General features: G+C 45.0%; 1 protein-coding gene across 2 annotated transcripts in view; it reads right to left on the bottom strand.

The window, feature by feature from the left end:
• The window catches only part of mylipb (myosin regulatory light chain interacting protein b), a 61614-nt gene that overhangs the window by 12578 nt on the left and 32473 nt on the right, over positions 1-16563 (bottom strand). The window contains exons 1-5 of one of the 2 annotated variants that reach the window (XM_071395889.1): positions 16210-16454; positions 15772-15962; positions 2455-2640; positions 1439-1636; positions 374-538 (exon numbers count right to left, since the gene is read on the bottom strand). In XM_071395889.1, the coding sequence (XP_071251990.1) occupies positions 374-538; positions 1439-1636; positions 2455-2640; positions 15772-15962; positions 16210-16296 (827 nt within the window). In that variant the 5' untranslated portion in view covers positions 16297-16454. Of the gene's footprint in view, positions 1-373; positions 539-1438; positions 1637-2454; positions 2641-15771; positions 15963-16209; positions 16455-16563 lie in introns of those variants that run through there. The other variant, XM_071395891.1, reaches the window with a different exon arrangement.

Genomic DNA, 16563 nt, shown 5'->3' with positions numbered 1-16563 from the left:
AACCATGCTACATGGTTGCTGACCTGTAGAAGGCATGCTGTTAGTATGTAAACCATTCTACATGGTTGCCGACCTGTAGAAGGCATGCTGTTAGTATGTAAACCATGCTACATGGTTGCTGACCTGTAGAAGGCATGTTGTTAGTATGTAAACCATGCTACATGGTTGCCGACCTGTAGAAGGCATGTTGTTGGTATGTAAACCATTCTACATGGTTGCCGACCTGTAGAAGGCATGCTGTTAGTATGTAAACCATGCTACATGGTTGCCGACCTGTAGAAGGCATGTTGTTAGTATGTAAGCCATGCTACATGGTTGCTGACCTGTAGAAGGCATGCTGTTAGTATGTAAACCATGCTACATGGTTGCTGACCTGTAGAAGGCGTGGGTCTCTGTGATGGCCCGGTACAGGCCGCTGGCAGCTCTGGTGCTTGTCATCTTAAACAGCAGGACCACATCCTCACCACTGTCCTTAGTGATGGTCATGTACACATTCTTCCCTGACTGGGTGGCCATCTGGATGATGGGATAAATGATCCTAGAACAGAGGACAGAGAGTCATTGTAGGCTCTATATAACTTCATATCAAATGTCCAACAGGAGAGCATTGCCTTGTGTGTCTAGACCTGTAGATAGAACTACATAATCACATATTAACGGTGTCTACGCTAACAGAAGCATGCTGCCTTGAGTTTGTATAACCGGTCAGTGTTATATTTTCTACTTTGCTACATCTGTATACAAAAACTGCACAGTAGAAAACGACAGGCAGCCGACCTCAACTTTAGTTTTTAGTTTTTTTCAGTGCATCAACGAATAACATGTTTTGCATACAGCACTGTCAGGTTAGTTTAATGAATATACCTGTTGGTGGGGGTGAAGTCAGGTTAGTTTAGTGAATATACCTGTTGGATGGGGTGAAGTCAGGTCAGTTTAGTGAATACACCTGTTGGTGGGGGTGAAGTCAGGTTAGTTTAGTGAATATACCTGTTGGTGGGGGTGAAGTCAGGTTAGTTTAGTGAATATACCTGTTGGTGGGGGTGAAGTCAGGTTAGTTTAGTGAATATACCTGTTGGTGGGGGTGAAGTCAGGTCAGTTTAGTGAATATACCTGTTGGTGGGGGTGAAGTCAGGTCAGTTTAGTGAATATACCTGTTGGTGGGGGTGAAGTCAGGTTAGTTTAGTGAATATACCTGTTGGTGGGTGTGAAGTCAGGTCAGTTTGGTGAATATACCTGTTGGTGGGGGTGATGTCAGGTTAGTTTAGTGAATATACCTGTTGGTGGGGGTGATGTCAGGTTAGTTTAGTGAATATACCTGTTGGTGGGGGTGAAGTCAGGTTAGTTTAGTGAATATACCTGTTGGTGGGGGTGAAGTCAGGTTAGTTTAGTGAATATACCTGTTGGTGGGGGTGAAGTCAGGTTAGTTTAGTGAATATACCTGTTGATGGGGCTGAAGTCCTCCTGACAGATGGATACCCCTTCAGGGCCGACCCCTATAGCCAGCCTCTGTCCCTCTGAGTCCCTGGCCCAGTGCCACTCCACCCCGTAGTTCTCCAGGGAGGACACCAGCTGTAGGGCCTGGTACTCTGCAGACGCCTGGCTCAGACCCTCTAGCTCACGGTGCTTCTCCTGGATGCTGCAGACGGACACGGCAGGACGGGACAGAAGAGTTACATTTTCTGCTTTTGTAATACTGTTCAATCACCAGGGGGGCCCAGACATAGAATTAAAAATGTTTTCTATTTAAAATGCTGCCACCAAATAATCCCTGCTGGGCTTTCATTTTTTTGTCCCTCCACTGGTTGTTTTTTTATTATATAATTATTTTTTTAATCTACAAAATAAAATGTACTAAAACTAAACTAAACACATGAGGAATGAGAACTGTACTTTAGTGCCCAGTAGTGAATGTACGTAGCTGCAGGGCTAGCTAAGTCAGCAGCCTGGTGTTTTAGGGACAGATGTTGTGAATACCATTTATATGCTGATTTGGGAGTACTGAGGCTCCTCCCACATCAAGGCAATAACAGAAGACCAAACCAAATCAAATCAAATCAAATCAAATTTTATTAGTCACATACACATGGTTAGCAGATGTTAATGCGAGTGTAGCGAAATGCTTGTGCTTCTAGTTCCGACAATGCAGTAATAACCAACAAGTAATCTAACCTAACAATTCCACAACTACTACCTTATACACACACACAAGTGTAAAGGGATAAAGAATATGTACATAAAGATATATGAATGAGTGGTGGTACAGAACGGCATGGCAAGATGCAGTAGATGGTATAGAGTACCATGGTTTAGTCAGCTGTTCAGATGGCCTTCACAAATCAAAAAGGTAATACTTTTATCATCTTGTATCTACAGCAGTTCTACAAGTCAGCATAGAGAAGTATTTAGTAGGAAATGGAATGCAGGTGGAGTCATGCTACTCATTGCTGTGCTAACCTGTTGATGGTTGCCAAGTCAGGCTCCTGTCTGAAGATCTGGCTGGAGCAGTACTTGGCTGTGTTCTGGTTGTAGTCTCCGTACTCAGCCTGGGCTAGGAGGGCACACAGCTCCTTGGCCTGCTCAGCCTCCATCTGCAGGCTGACACTGTCCAGCTCCTCCTTGATGTGCAGGAAGAACATATGTCTGGAGGAGAAAGGGAGAGGGATGTGTAAAGGGTTATATGATGGACATGAGGAAGAACGAGAATACAACTTCACAAAACTGCAGTGATAATGGGGAAACTAATTAGACATTTTTGCCTCGTCAAAAGAGGACATTTCACTGAAAAGAGGAACGAAGTTAATCCTCTTTGTAGGCCCTAAATCTAGGTTGAAGATACTCAAGGTTAGAACAACGTAATAACTAGTATCACTGGTCCCTTTGTCTAGAATTCTTCCTCATTTATGCAAAGAGTTATGGGATATTAGAATCCTCTTGTTGTTATCTTCAACATAGCCCTAAAAGAGGAAGAACAAGAATACAGCTTAACTGATGATGGTAAACTAGCCCTCTGTGCCTCCTCAAAACAGGAAGTTGCACTGAATATAGGAATGAAGATAGCCTTCTTTATAAAATGACATTTCTCTCATGCCTGCTCTGAGCGCTTGACCTTTCTGTCCACAGGGTCAGCTATCCATCTTATTGCTCCAGTGAGGAATGTGGGCGTCAGAATTGCTGGTACAGGCAGGTCACGACCCCAGACAGTCCCAGGCGATAAACAGGAAGCCTGTTTAAACTAAACAAACTCAGACTACAACAACTGATATTGATCACTGTTGTTGTGTCAGTCTGTGCTTCACTCCAATGTGAACTACTACGGTGTAACGGCGCAGTGTCGGCGGTGTAAAAGCAAAGTCATAATGAAAGTCCTGAACCGTGCATCTGAAAATGTCAAAGCATACTTATGTGTCGTTCAAGTTTTTGAGTTGAAGAACAGTGTGGGGTACTCTGGGGAACAGCGCGGGGTACTCTGGGGAACAGCGCGGGGTACTCTGGGGAACAGTGTGGGGTACTCTGGGGAACAGTGTGGGGTACTCTGGGGAACAGTGTGGGGTACTCTGGGGAACAGCGCGGGGGTACTCTGGGGAACAGTGTGGGGTACTCTGGGGAACAGCGCGGGGCCGCTCTGGGGAACAGTGTGGGGTACTCTGGGGAACAGTGTGGGGTGCTCTGGGGAACAGTGTGGGGTACTCTGGGGAACAGTGCGGGGGCGCTCTGGGGAACAGTGTGAGGTACTCTGGGGAACAGTGTGGGGTACTCTGGGGAACAGTGTGAGGTACTCTGGGGAACAGTGTGGGGTACTCTGGGGAACAGTGCGGGGTACTCTGGGGAACAGTGCGGGGTACTCTGGGGAACAGTGTGGGGTACTCTGGGGAACAGTGTGGGGTACTCTGGGGAACAGTGCGGGGTACTCTGGGGAACAGTGTGGGGTACAGTGTGGGGTACTCTGGGGTACAGCGTGGGGCCGCTCTGGGGAACAGCGTGGGGTACTCTGGGGAACAGCGTGGGGTACTCTGGGGAACAGCGTGGGGTACTCTGGGGAACAGTGCGGGGTACTCTGGGGAACAGTGTGGGGTACTCTGGGGAACAGCGTGGGGTACTCTGGGGAACAGCGTGGGGTACTCTGGGGAACAGCGTGGGGTACTCTGGGGAACAGTGTGGGGTACTCTGGGGAACAGTGTGGGGCCGCTCTGGGGAACAGTGTGGGGTACTCTGGGGAACAGTGTGGGGTACTCTGGGGAACAGTGTGGGGTACTCTGGGGAACAGTGCGGGGTACTCTGGGGAACAGTGCGGGGTACTCTGGGGAACAGTGTGGGGTACTCTGGGGAACAGTGTGGGGTACTCTGGGGAACAGTGCGGGGTACTCTGGGGAACAGTGTGAGGTACTCTGGGGAACAGTGTGGGGTACTCTGGGGAACAGTGCGGGGTACTCTGGGGAACAGTGCGGGGTACTCTGGGGAACAGTGTGGGGTACTCTGGGGAACAGTGTGGGGTACTCTGGGGAACAGTGCGGGGTACTCTGGGGAACAGTGTGGGGTACAGTGTGGGGTACTCTGGGGTACAGCGTGGGGCCGCTCTGGGGAACAGCGTGGGGTACTCTGGGGAACAGCGTGGGGTACTCTGGGGAACAGCGTGGGGTACTCTGGGGAACAGTGTGGGGTACTCTGGGGAACAGTGCGGGGTACTCTGGGGAACAGTGTGGGGTACTCTGGGGAACAGCGTGGGGTACTCTGGGGAACAGCGTGGGGTACTCTGGGGAACAGCGTGGGGTACTCTGGGGAACAGCGTGGGGTACTCTGGGGAACAGTGTGGGGCCGCTCTGGGGAACAGTGTGGGGTACTCTGGGGAACAGTGTGGGGTACTCTGGGGAACAGTGTGGGGTACTCTGGGGAACAGTGTGGCGTACTCTGGGGAACAGTGTGGGCCGCTCTGGGGAACAGTGTGGGGTACTCTGGGGAACAGCGCAGGGTACTCTGGGGAACAGTGTGGGGTACTCTGGGGAACAGTGTGGGGTACTCTGGGGAACAGTGTGGGGTACTCTGGGGAACAGTGTGGGGTACTCTGGGGAACAGTGTGGGGTACTCTGGGGAACAGCGCAGGGTACTCTGGGGAACAGTGTGGGGTACTCTGGGGAACAGTGTGGGGTACTCTGGGGAACAGTGTGGGGTACTAAGGTTGTTGAGGGGTTAAGGCATTCCTACAGTATTTGTGTGGTCAAAGTTTGGTTGAGTTGGTAGGACATGGTACATTTTGGGATCAGTTTCAGATATCCACTGACCACTGGTCTCTCGTATAACATTAACATCACATATCCACTGGTCTCTGGTATAACATCACATATCCACTGGTCTCTAGTATAACATCACATATCCACTGGTCTCTGGTATAACATCACATATCCACTGGTCTCTGGTATAACATTAACATCACATATCCACTGGTCTCTAGTATAACATCACATATCCACTGGTCTCTGGTATAACATCACATATCCACTGGTCTCTGGTATAACATCACATATCCACTGGTCTCTGGTATAACATCACATATCCACTGGTCTCTGGTATAACATCACATATCCACTGGTCTCTAGTATAACATTAACATCACATATCCACTGGTCTCTGGTATAACATCACATATCCACTGGTCTCTAGTATAACATTAACATCACATATCCACTGGTCTCTGGTATAACATCACATATCCACTGGTCTCTGGTATAACATCACATATCCACTGGTCTCTGGTATAACATCACATATCCACTGGTCTCTAGTATAACATTAACATCACATATCCACTGGTCTCTGGTATAACATCACATATCCACTGGTCTCTAGTATAACATCACATATTCACTGGTCTCTAGTATAACATCACATATCCACTGGTCTCTAGTATAACATTAACATCACATATCCACTGGTCTCTGGTATAACATCACATATCCACTGGTCTCTGGTATAACATCACATATCCACTGGTCTCTGGTATAACATCACATATCCACTGGTCTCTAGTATAACATCACATATCCACTGGTCTCTAGTATAACATTAACATCACATATCCACTGGTCTCTGGTATAACATCACATATCCACTGGTCTCTGGTATAACATTAACATCACATATCCACCGGTCTCTGGTATAACATCACATATCCACTGGTCTCTGGTATAACATTAACATCACATATCCACTGGTCTCTAGTATAACATCACATATCCACTGGTCTCTGGTATAACATCACATATCCACTGGTCTCTGGTATAACATCACATATCCACTGGTCTCTAGTATAACATCACATATCCACTGGTCTCTAGTATAACATCACATATCCACTGGTCTCTGGTATAACATTAACATCACATATCCACTGGTCTCTAGTATAACATCACATATCCACTGGTCTCTGGTATAACATTAACATCACATATCCACTGGTCTCTGGTATAACATCACATATCCACTGGTCTCTAGTATAACATCACATATCCACTGGTCTCTGGTATAACATTAACATCACATATCCACTGGTCTCTGGTATAACATCACATATCCACTGGTCTCTAGTATAACATCACATATCCACTGGTCTCTGGTATAACATTAACATCACATATCCACCGGTCTCTGGTATAACATCACATATCCACTGGTCTCTAGTATAACATCACATATCCACTGGTCTCTGGTATAACATTAACATCACATATCCACTGGTCTCCAGTATAACATCACATATCCACTGGTCTCTAGTATAACATCACATATCCACTGGTCTCTGGTATAACATTAACATCACATATCCACCGGTCTCTGGTATAACATCACATATCCACTGGTCTCTAGTATAACATCACATATCCACTGGTCTCTAGTATAACATCACATATCCACTGGTCTCTGGTATAACATTAACATCACATATCCACCGGTCTCTGGTATAACATCACATATCCACTGGTCTCTAGTATAACATGACATATCCACTGGTCTCTGGTATAACATTAACATCACATATCCACTGGTCTCTGGTATAACATCACATATCCACTGGTCTCTGGTATAACATCACATATACTGCATACTGCATATGAATCTACAGTACGTAGCCTACAGTGGGTAAATGAATCTACAGTACATAGCCTACAGTAGGTATATGAATCTACAGTACGTAGCCTACAGTAGGTATATGAATCTACAGTACGTAGCCTACAGTGGGCATATGAATCTACAGTACGTATTCTACAGTAGGTACATTCATGTATGTTTCATGGCTCTAGTTCTACAGTACGTAACCTACAGTAGGTATATTCATGTATGTTTCATGGCTCTAGTTCTACAGTACGTAGCCTACAGTAGGTATATTCATGTATGTTTCATGGCTCTAGTTCTACAGATGTAGCCTATCAAATCCTAACTGGCTCCTGTTAGACACTGTAGGTACAGGACTGACAGTCACAGACAAGACACTGTAGGTACAGGACTGACAGTCAGAGACACTGTAGGTACAGGACTGACAGTCAGAGACACTGTAGGTACAGGACTGACAGTCAGAGACACTGTAGGTACAGGACTGACAGTCACAGACAAGACACTGTAGGTACAGGACTGACCGTCAGAGACACTGTAGGTACAGGACTGACAGTCAGAGACACTGTAGGTACAGGACTGACACAGACAGAGACACTGTAGGTACAGGACTGACCGTCAGAGACACTGTAGCTACAGGACTGACACAGACAAGACAACACACTGTAGCTGCTGTTTTGACAAATGGTTTTACTAATTATGAATTTTAAATGGTAACCAACTCTCAACAACACATTCTCCCATGGTGCCGCTCAGCTGTAGTACAGATGAAGTGGTGAATGCTCTCTGGAACTGTTGGTATGTGAACTCTGCCCTGCAAGTTTATATCAGCAGAACATCCTATTTAAACAGCTTGTATGCAGTACAATGTGATAAAGCAGTGTGTGTGTGTGTTTAGCTAGTGGGGCTCTCAGCTGTAGCCAACATGATGGATGCCTGCTTGGATTAACAATGGCTAGTACCGTGTGTTCTCCCTCTCAGGGAGGGAGCATCCTGCACGCTAAGCCTGCAGGATGCATGGCTCTCATTGTCAGTGAGTGTGGAGCTGCATGTGGACTGCTGACAACTCTTTCTGGGCCAGCAGAGCACGTGCTTAGAGACGACTTACGTAAGCCTCCTGTTGAATTGATTCAACAAATCAAACATTGTTGTTACGAGTCATGATTCCCAAGGTGTGTTCTTTTACTTTTGGAATAATCTGAAGGCTGAGTTATTTAGTAGCACTATATTTAACACATTATTCATAAAATGTTTTTAAAAATAATACTTATTGGGCGACAGCTTTGTTGTTAACTGCGATACATGGTTCATGTTCCATCGTTTGCAGTGTTTCCTCGTGTCAACCCTACTCACGCAAAGGCTGAGAACACACCAGTACGGAGTTAGCTCATCTAGCAGACAAGGTGCCAAAAAATATATACAGTGGGGAGAACAAGTATTTGATACACTGACGATTTTGCAGGTTTTCCTACTTACAAAGCATGTAGAGGTCTGTAATTTTTATCATAGGTACACTTCAACTATGAGAGACGGAATCTAAAACAAAAATCCAGAAAATCACATTGTATGATTTTTAAGTAATTAATTTGCATTTTATTGCATGACATAAGTATTTGATACATCAGAAAAGCAGAACTTAATATTTGGTACAGAAACCTTTGTTTGCAATTACAGAGATCATACGTTTCCTGTAGTTCTTGACTAGGTTTGCACACACTGCAGCAGGGATTTTGGCCCACTCCTCCCTACAGATCTTCTCCAGATCCTTCAGGTTTCGGGGCTGTCGCTGGGCAATACGGACTTTCAGCTCCCTCCAAAGATTTTCTATTGGGTTCAGGTCTGGAGACTGGCTAGGCCACTCCAGGACCTTGAGATGCTTCTTACGGAGCCACTCCTTAGTTGCCATGGCTGTGTGCTTCGTGTCGTTGTCATGCTGGAAGACCCAGCCACGACCCATCTTCAATGCTCTTACTGAGGGAAGGAGGTTGTTGGCCAAGATCTCGCGATACATGGCCCCATCCATCCTCCCCTCAATACGGTGCAGTCGTCCTGTCCCCTTTGCAGAAAAGCATCCCCAAAGAATGATGTTTCCACCTCCATGCTTCACGGTTGGGATGGTGTTCTTGGGGTTGTACTCATCCTTCTTCTTCCTCCAAACACGGCGAGTGGAGTTAGACCAAAAAGCTCTATTTTTGTCTCATCAGACCACATGACCTTCTCCCATTCCTCCTCTGGATCATCCAGATGGTCATTGGCAAACTTCAGACAGGCCTGGACATGCACTGGCTTAAGCAGGGGGACCTTGCGTGCGCTGCAGGATTTTAATCCATGACGGCGTAGTGTGTTACTAATGGTTTTCTTTGAGACTGTGGTCCCAGCTCTCTTCAGGTCATTGACCAGGTCCTGCCGTGTAGTTCTGGGCTGATCCCTCACCTTCCTCATGATCATTGATGCCCCACGAGGTGAAATCTTGCATGGAGCCCCAGACCGAGGGTGATTGACCGTCATCTTGAACTTCTTCCATTTTCTAATAATTGCGCCAACAGTTGTTTCCTTCTCACCAAGCTGCTTGCCTATTGTCCTGTAGCCCATCCCAGCCTTGTGCAGGTCTACAATTTTATCCCTGATGTCCTTACACAGCTCTCTGGTCTTGGCCATTGTGGAGAGGTTGGAATCTGTTTGATTGTGTGTGGACAGGTGTCTTTTATACAGGTAACGAGTTCAAACAGGTGCAGTTAATACAGGTAATGAGTGGAGAACAGGAGGGCTTCTTAAAGAAAAACTAACAGGTCTGTGAGAGCCGGAATTCTTACTGGTTGGTAGGTGATCAAATACTTATGTCATGCAATAAAATGCAAATTAATTATTTAAAAATCATACAATGTGATTTTCTGGATTTTTGTTTTAGATTCCGTCTCTCACAGTTGAAGTGTACCTATGATAAAAATTACAGACCTCTACATGCTTTGTAAGTAGGAAAACCTGCAAAATCGGCAGTGTATCAAATACTTGTTCTCCCCACTGTATATAAATTACATTTGTAAAAAATTAAAAACTAAAACCCCAAAAATTAAGAATTTGTACTAGTATGGCTGACCCTCAACATATTTTACTGCATCCATCTGATGAATGTGACAAAAAAAGAAAGAAATTGTTACAAAAAATATGACACTTTCTGATCTTGCCACCTACATGCTAGCCTGCATATTAGCCTGCATATTAGCCAGCATGCTCACATTAGGTGTATTTGCCCGTGTTAGGCTATGAGAATGAATAATTTAATCTACGTAGTCCTACTGTACATTAAGAAATTATATGAATTTCCACGTGTAGATTACAGGATTTAGGCTACACTATGACAGAGTATTAAGGGCATTTGTCATTTTCCATTAAATTGACTTTCTCAATCCTTTGTTTAGCCAGAGAAGTTGTCCTTACTGGTTATGTTAAGGTTTCAGACATTCTTTCCCACACCTGTCAGTTATGCAATGTGTCTTTTCTGACGTTCAGCATTTCAGATATGCCGTGTCAGCTGTGTCATTACTACAGGCCTCGTGTCAGCTGTGTTATTACTACAGGCCTCGTGTCAGCTGTGTTATTACTACAGGCCTCGTGTCAGCTGTCTTATTACTACAGGCCTCGTGTCAGCTGTGTTATTACTACAGGCCTCGTGTCAGCTGTGTCATTACTACAGGCCTCGTGTCAGCTGTGTTATTACTACAGGCCTCGTGTCAGCTGTGTTATTACTACAGGCCTCGTGTCAGCTGTGTTATTACTACAGGCCTCGTGTCAGCTGTGTTATTACTACAGGCCTCGTGTCAGCTGTGTCATTACTACAGGCCTCGTGTCAGCTGTGTCATTACTACAGGCCTTGTGTCAGCTGTGTTATTACTACAGGCCTCGTGTCAGCTGTGTTATTACCACAGGCCTCGTGTCAGATGTGTTATTACTACAGGCCTCGTGTCAGATGTGTTATTACTACAGGCCTCGTGTAAGCTGTGTTATTACTACATGCCTCGTGTCAGCTGTGTTATTAGTACAGGCCTAGCCTACTGTATATACTGTGACTGTCTCTTCTCAAGACCAAACTATACTGAACAAAATTAAAAACACAACAATTTCAAAAATTGTACCTTGTTACAGTTCATATAAGGCAATCAGTCAATTGAAATGAATTCATTAGGTCCTAATCTATGGATTTCACATGACTGGGCAGGGGAGCAGCCATGGATGGGACTGTGAAGGCATAGGCCCACCCTCTGGGGAGCCTGGCCCAGCCAATCAGAATACGTTTTTCCCCACAAAAAGGCTTTATTGAAAACAGAAATACTCAGCAGTTTCATCAGCTGTCCGGGTGTCTGGTCTCAGACGATCCCGCAGGTGAAGAAGCCAGATGTGGTCTTGGACTGGCATGTTACACATGGTCTGCGGTTGTGAGGCCGGTTGATTGTACTGCCAAATTCTCTAAAACAACGTTGGAGAAGGCTTGTGGTAGAGAAATTAACATTCAATTCTCTAGCAACAGCTCTGGTGGACATGCCTGCAGTCAGCATGCCAATTGCGCGCTCCCTCAACTTGAGACATGGCATTGTGTTGTGTAACAAAACTGCACATTTTAGAGTGGCCTTTTATTGTCCCCAGCACATGGTGCACTTATGTAATGATCATGCCATTTAATCAGCTTCTTGATATGCCACACCTGTTCGGTGGATGGATTATCTTGGCAAAAGAGAAATGCTCACTGAGAGGGATGTAAACTAATTTCTGCACAAAATTTGAAAGAAATACATTTTTTTGTCGGTATGGAACATTTCTGGGATCTTTTATTTCATGCTGCGTTTATATGTGTTCAGTATAGTTAGCCTACATATGGGCTGTCAGTGTGGAATTTAAGATTTAATTCAACACTGTCATTCTGTCCAAGTATCCTCCTGTAGCAACAGCCCAGTGTGTTAAAGTAACCCTCTGACTGACTGCAGTATCCTCCTGTAGCAACAGCCCAGTGTGTTAAAGTAACCGTCTGACTGACTGCAGGATCCTCCTGATCCTCTTGGCTCAGGGCCAAGCTATAAAGGGACATTATAAAACTGTTGGAGCAGAAAAAGATTCCCAAAGGATTGTGGTTCGCATGCAGCTTGTGTCTCAACACTAAATTGATGTTGGAGTTCTTGTGAATTTCCTTTCACTTTAAAAGGCTGTAGTGACACTCCTTTCAGGAGTTGACTTTAAAGCAACAATTGGCTGACTGTCTGTAGCCTGGTTACAAACCCCTGCCCATGATTCTGCTGCCTGACCCCTGACCTTGTTTCTGGAGTGAATACTGTACAAACACACCTCATAGTGACATGATCCCGATCCCTTCAATGAGAATGGGTTGGTTGGTCCCTGGAGGATGACATGCAGTATTGAAAGTCTTTGTTATTGGTCACATACACATGGTTAGCAGATGTTATTGCGAGTGTAGCGAAATGCTTGTGCTTCTAGTTGACAGTGCAGTAATATATAACATCTAACAATTCCACAAGAACTACCTAATACACACAAGTCTAGGTAAAGGGATGGAATAAGATACCTCCTGATAAAATCAATATAGCTAATGTAGTGATGAGGAGAGACCAGATAGATCAAATAAAAGTCACATACAGTAGGCTCCTGAACTAGCCTGAGGACTCATCCTGAATAAAAGTCACATACAGTAGGCTCCTGAACTAGCCTGAGGACTCATCCTGAATAAAAGTCACATACAGTAGGCCCCTGAACTAGCCTGAGGACTCATCCTGAATAACAGTCACATACAGTAGGCTCCTGAACTATCCTGAGGGCTCATCCTGAATAACAGTCACATACAGTAGGCTCCTGAACTAGCCTGAGGACTCATCCTGAATAACAGTCACATACAGTAGGCTCCTGAACTAGCCTGAGGACTCATCCTGAATAACAGTCACATACAGTAGGCTCCTGAACTATCCTGAGGGCTCATCCTGAATAACAGTCACATACAGTAGGCTCCTGAACTAGCCTGAGGACTCATCCTGAATAACAGTCACATACAGTAGGCCCCTGAACTAGCCTGAGGACTCATCCTGAATAAAAGTCACATACAGTAGGCTCCTGAACTAGCCTGAGGACTAATCCTGAATAACAGTCACATACAGTAGGCCCCTGAACTAGCCTGAGGACTCATCCTGAATAACAGTCACATACAGTAGGCTCCTGAACTATCCTGAGGGCTCATCCTGAATAACAGTCACATACAGTAGGCTCCTGAACTAGCCTGAGGACTCATCCTGAATAACAGTCACATACAGTAGGCTCCTGAACTATCCTGAGGGCTCATCCTGAATAACAGTCACATACAGTAGGCTCCTGAACTAGCCTGAGGACTCATCCTGAATAACAGTCACATACAGTAGGCTCCTGAACTATCCTGAGGACTCATCCTGAATAACAGTCACATACAGTAGGCTCCTGTACTAGCCTGAGGACTCATCCTGAATAACAGTCACATACAGTAGGCCCCTGAACTAGCCTGAGGACTCATCCTGAATAACAGTCACATACAGTAGGCTCCTGAACTAGCCTGAGGACTCATCCTGAATAACAGTCACATACAGTAGGCTCCTGAACTAGCCTGAGGACTCATCCTGAATGTAACTCTGCTGCTCTATCAATCGCTCCACACATTAGAAGAAACGATAGTGGGCGTGGTGTTTGTCCAGAGCGATGTGGATGGTAGTCAGGCCACTCCCCTTCATGGCACACACTGCCCTCTGTCTTGTCAGTCGATACACGGTGTCAGGGTTACCCAGGGCAAACCAAACTGGCAGCTCTGTCTGTGAGACCGGGTTGACATGTCATTTGAAGCTATGCCCTAGTAGTAGGCTACTTTTTTGGGGGGGAATTATTTTGTTATTGAAGAAAATACACTAGGCTGTAGTATTACCCTGGCTGGCTGGCATAGTGCTGTAGGTACACTGGCTGGCTGGCATAGTACTGTAGATAGCCTGGCTGGCAGGCATAGTACTGTAGGTATCCTGGCTGGCTGGCATAGTACTGTAGGTACACTGGCTGGCTGGCATAGTACTGTAGGTACCCTGGCTGGCTGGCATAGTACTGTAGGTATCCTGCCTGGCTGGCATAGTGCTGTAGGTACCCTGGCATAGTACTGTAGGTACCCTGGCTGGCTGGCATAGTACTGTAGGTATCCTGCCTGGCTGGCATAGTGCTGTAGGTACCCTGGCATAGTACTGTAGGTACCCTGGCTGGCTGGCATAGTACTGTAGATAGCCTGGCTGGCAGGCATAGTACTGTAGGTACCCTGGCTGGCTGGCATAGTACTGTAGGTACCCTGGCTGGCTGGCATAGTACTGTAGGTACCCTGGCTGGCATAGTACTGTAGGTACCCTGGCTGGCAAGCATAGTACTGTAGGTACCCTGGCTGGCTGGCATAGTATTGTAGGTTACTTGAATTCCATTTTGTTTTTGTGATCTCAATACACATATTCCACAGTTTCTCTAGAGATAAATCAGATCCAGACTGAACTGTGCGATGTGGTAGGGAGTTGTAGTTTCCAACAGGACAATATTCTACATAGTTTAGCGCATCAAAATGTGGTAATTAACTACAATGACTATAATCCATAGTTTTTTTTTTCACACCTGCTACAGAAGAGGGAAAAGAATGCGTTGTCTTGAGGGGATATAGAGAGCAGCTGTTGCTCTCGTGAGCTATCTCTACCTGAAAATATATGATATAAGTGATTGATAGTTAGTATTCAGCAGTCATAAAAGTATGCCTTACTTACTTTGAAGAACTAATAAAATATTAATTTTGTCAGAAAGCATAGGGAGGAGCTCTATAGAGATGAGATGATGACTTGGAATTAAATAATAAAGTCATCAAATAAAACAAATGTAATATACACAACAACTGAAATGTTTTATTAAAGTAAAGTGAATAAATGATGGTTAATAAGTGATGAGCAGTAATGGGCAGTCACTACCATCCTGGGACTTTAATTCATTGTTTTATTCTGTGTTGTTACAGCACTCATCCCAAATCATGGAAACCGTGATTACATGTATTTTCTAAACAGACCTCAAAAAGCAATAAGCACTCAGCACAGTGGAGTGTGCAAAGTGCACATTTTGGGATAAGGGTAGAGAATTTGGGACACAACCCTACTGCACCCATAGGAACGTAGTGCACTAGAAAGAGTGCACTACGTTCCTATGCATCTGGGATGCACACCGAGTCACGTTATACACTGGTACAACGCCCATAGAGCACATTGACATGTCGGTTTGGGATAGAACCTGCTGGACACACAGTGCAATGCATGCACGGTAACTAACTCGCTGCTGACGCGTCACCAGACACTGTTTGCATACGGGAGGTCAAACTTCCCCTTGATGGGGAGAGAAGCCAGTAGGTCACATTATCTATTGATCCTAAAGGGGCTGAAAGACTACGAGTTGACTGAAATAGCAGGGTTTTAATGATTGATAGGGTGGGGTTTAACTGAATTTTATCTGATCCATTCTGTTCTGTCACTACATTTGTTAATCTTATTGCATTTAAAAAAATACATTACATCTAATGTTTGCAATACCATTAGCTACAATAGGCAGAGTGCCTTACTCCAAATAGGTCCCCTACAATAAACATACCTTGTCTGTTCTTGCAGGGTCAGATGGGGTTCCACAAAGAACTTGACTCTGAGCTTAAGTCTGCAGGGAGCCAGGTTATCCATCTGTTGAGATATCCTGTTCCTGAGATTCAACCACAAACTCTCCCCTTTGCTTCCACAGAACTGAAGCCCAAAGTAATCCACCTCTATTATTCCCAGTTTCCGACAGACCTGTGAGTCAAAACAATAGAACAACCCACTTCACTAAAGAAGTCAATGCCCCATCAAGACTGGTAGTTAAATACAACGTTACATGTACTACGCTGTTGTTACATTGTTACAAGTGTACAAGTAAGTTCACTTTTATTCAAATTCTCAAAATATTTACAGAAATCAAAATGATTAAAACTGCATTAATTTGCAACCCCAACCCCGACTTAACATGTATCAATTTGAATTATAATAACTCTAACGGTACCTTGTGTAAACAGTCCTCTCCATTTGCCTTCGAATCAACATCCACCTCCATCACCACCGAGTCCGGGCGCGTTATATGGCAAAGCATTTTTATTTCTCTGTATGTTTGCAATACTTGTCCTATAGTAGTTCAATCTATCGATGCACTTACACCTTACATGAAAACCAAACATTCAAACTTTATAGTCCATGGACTGATCAGGCCGTGTCCAAAAATACAACCGTGGGATTTGATATGGCTCGGAGGGTGAAGCACCGCCCCCTTCATTCAACGAACTTCTCAACAACCAATCAGTGCAAACACATAGACGTAAACAAGGTTTTGTCGCCACCTACCGGGTTGTTCATTCTAACC

This window comes from Salvelinus alpinus, chromosome 4 (genome assembly GCF_045679555.1).
Source record: "Salvelinus alpinus chromosome 4, SLU_Salpinus.1, whole genome shotgun sequence".
In the NCBI taxonomy this organism is placed as follows: Eukaryota; Metazoa; Chordata; class Actinopteri; order Salmoniformes; family Salmonidae; genus Salvelinus; species Salvelinus alpinus.
Note: the sequence above shows the minus strand (reverse complement) of the source record. Positions and strands in the feature narration are given on the sequence as shown.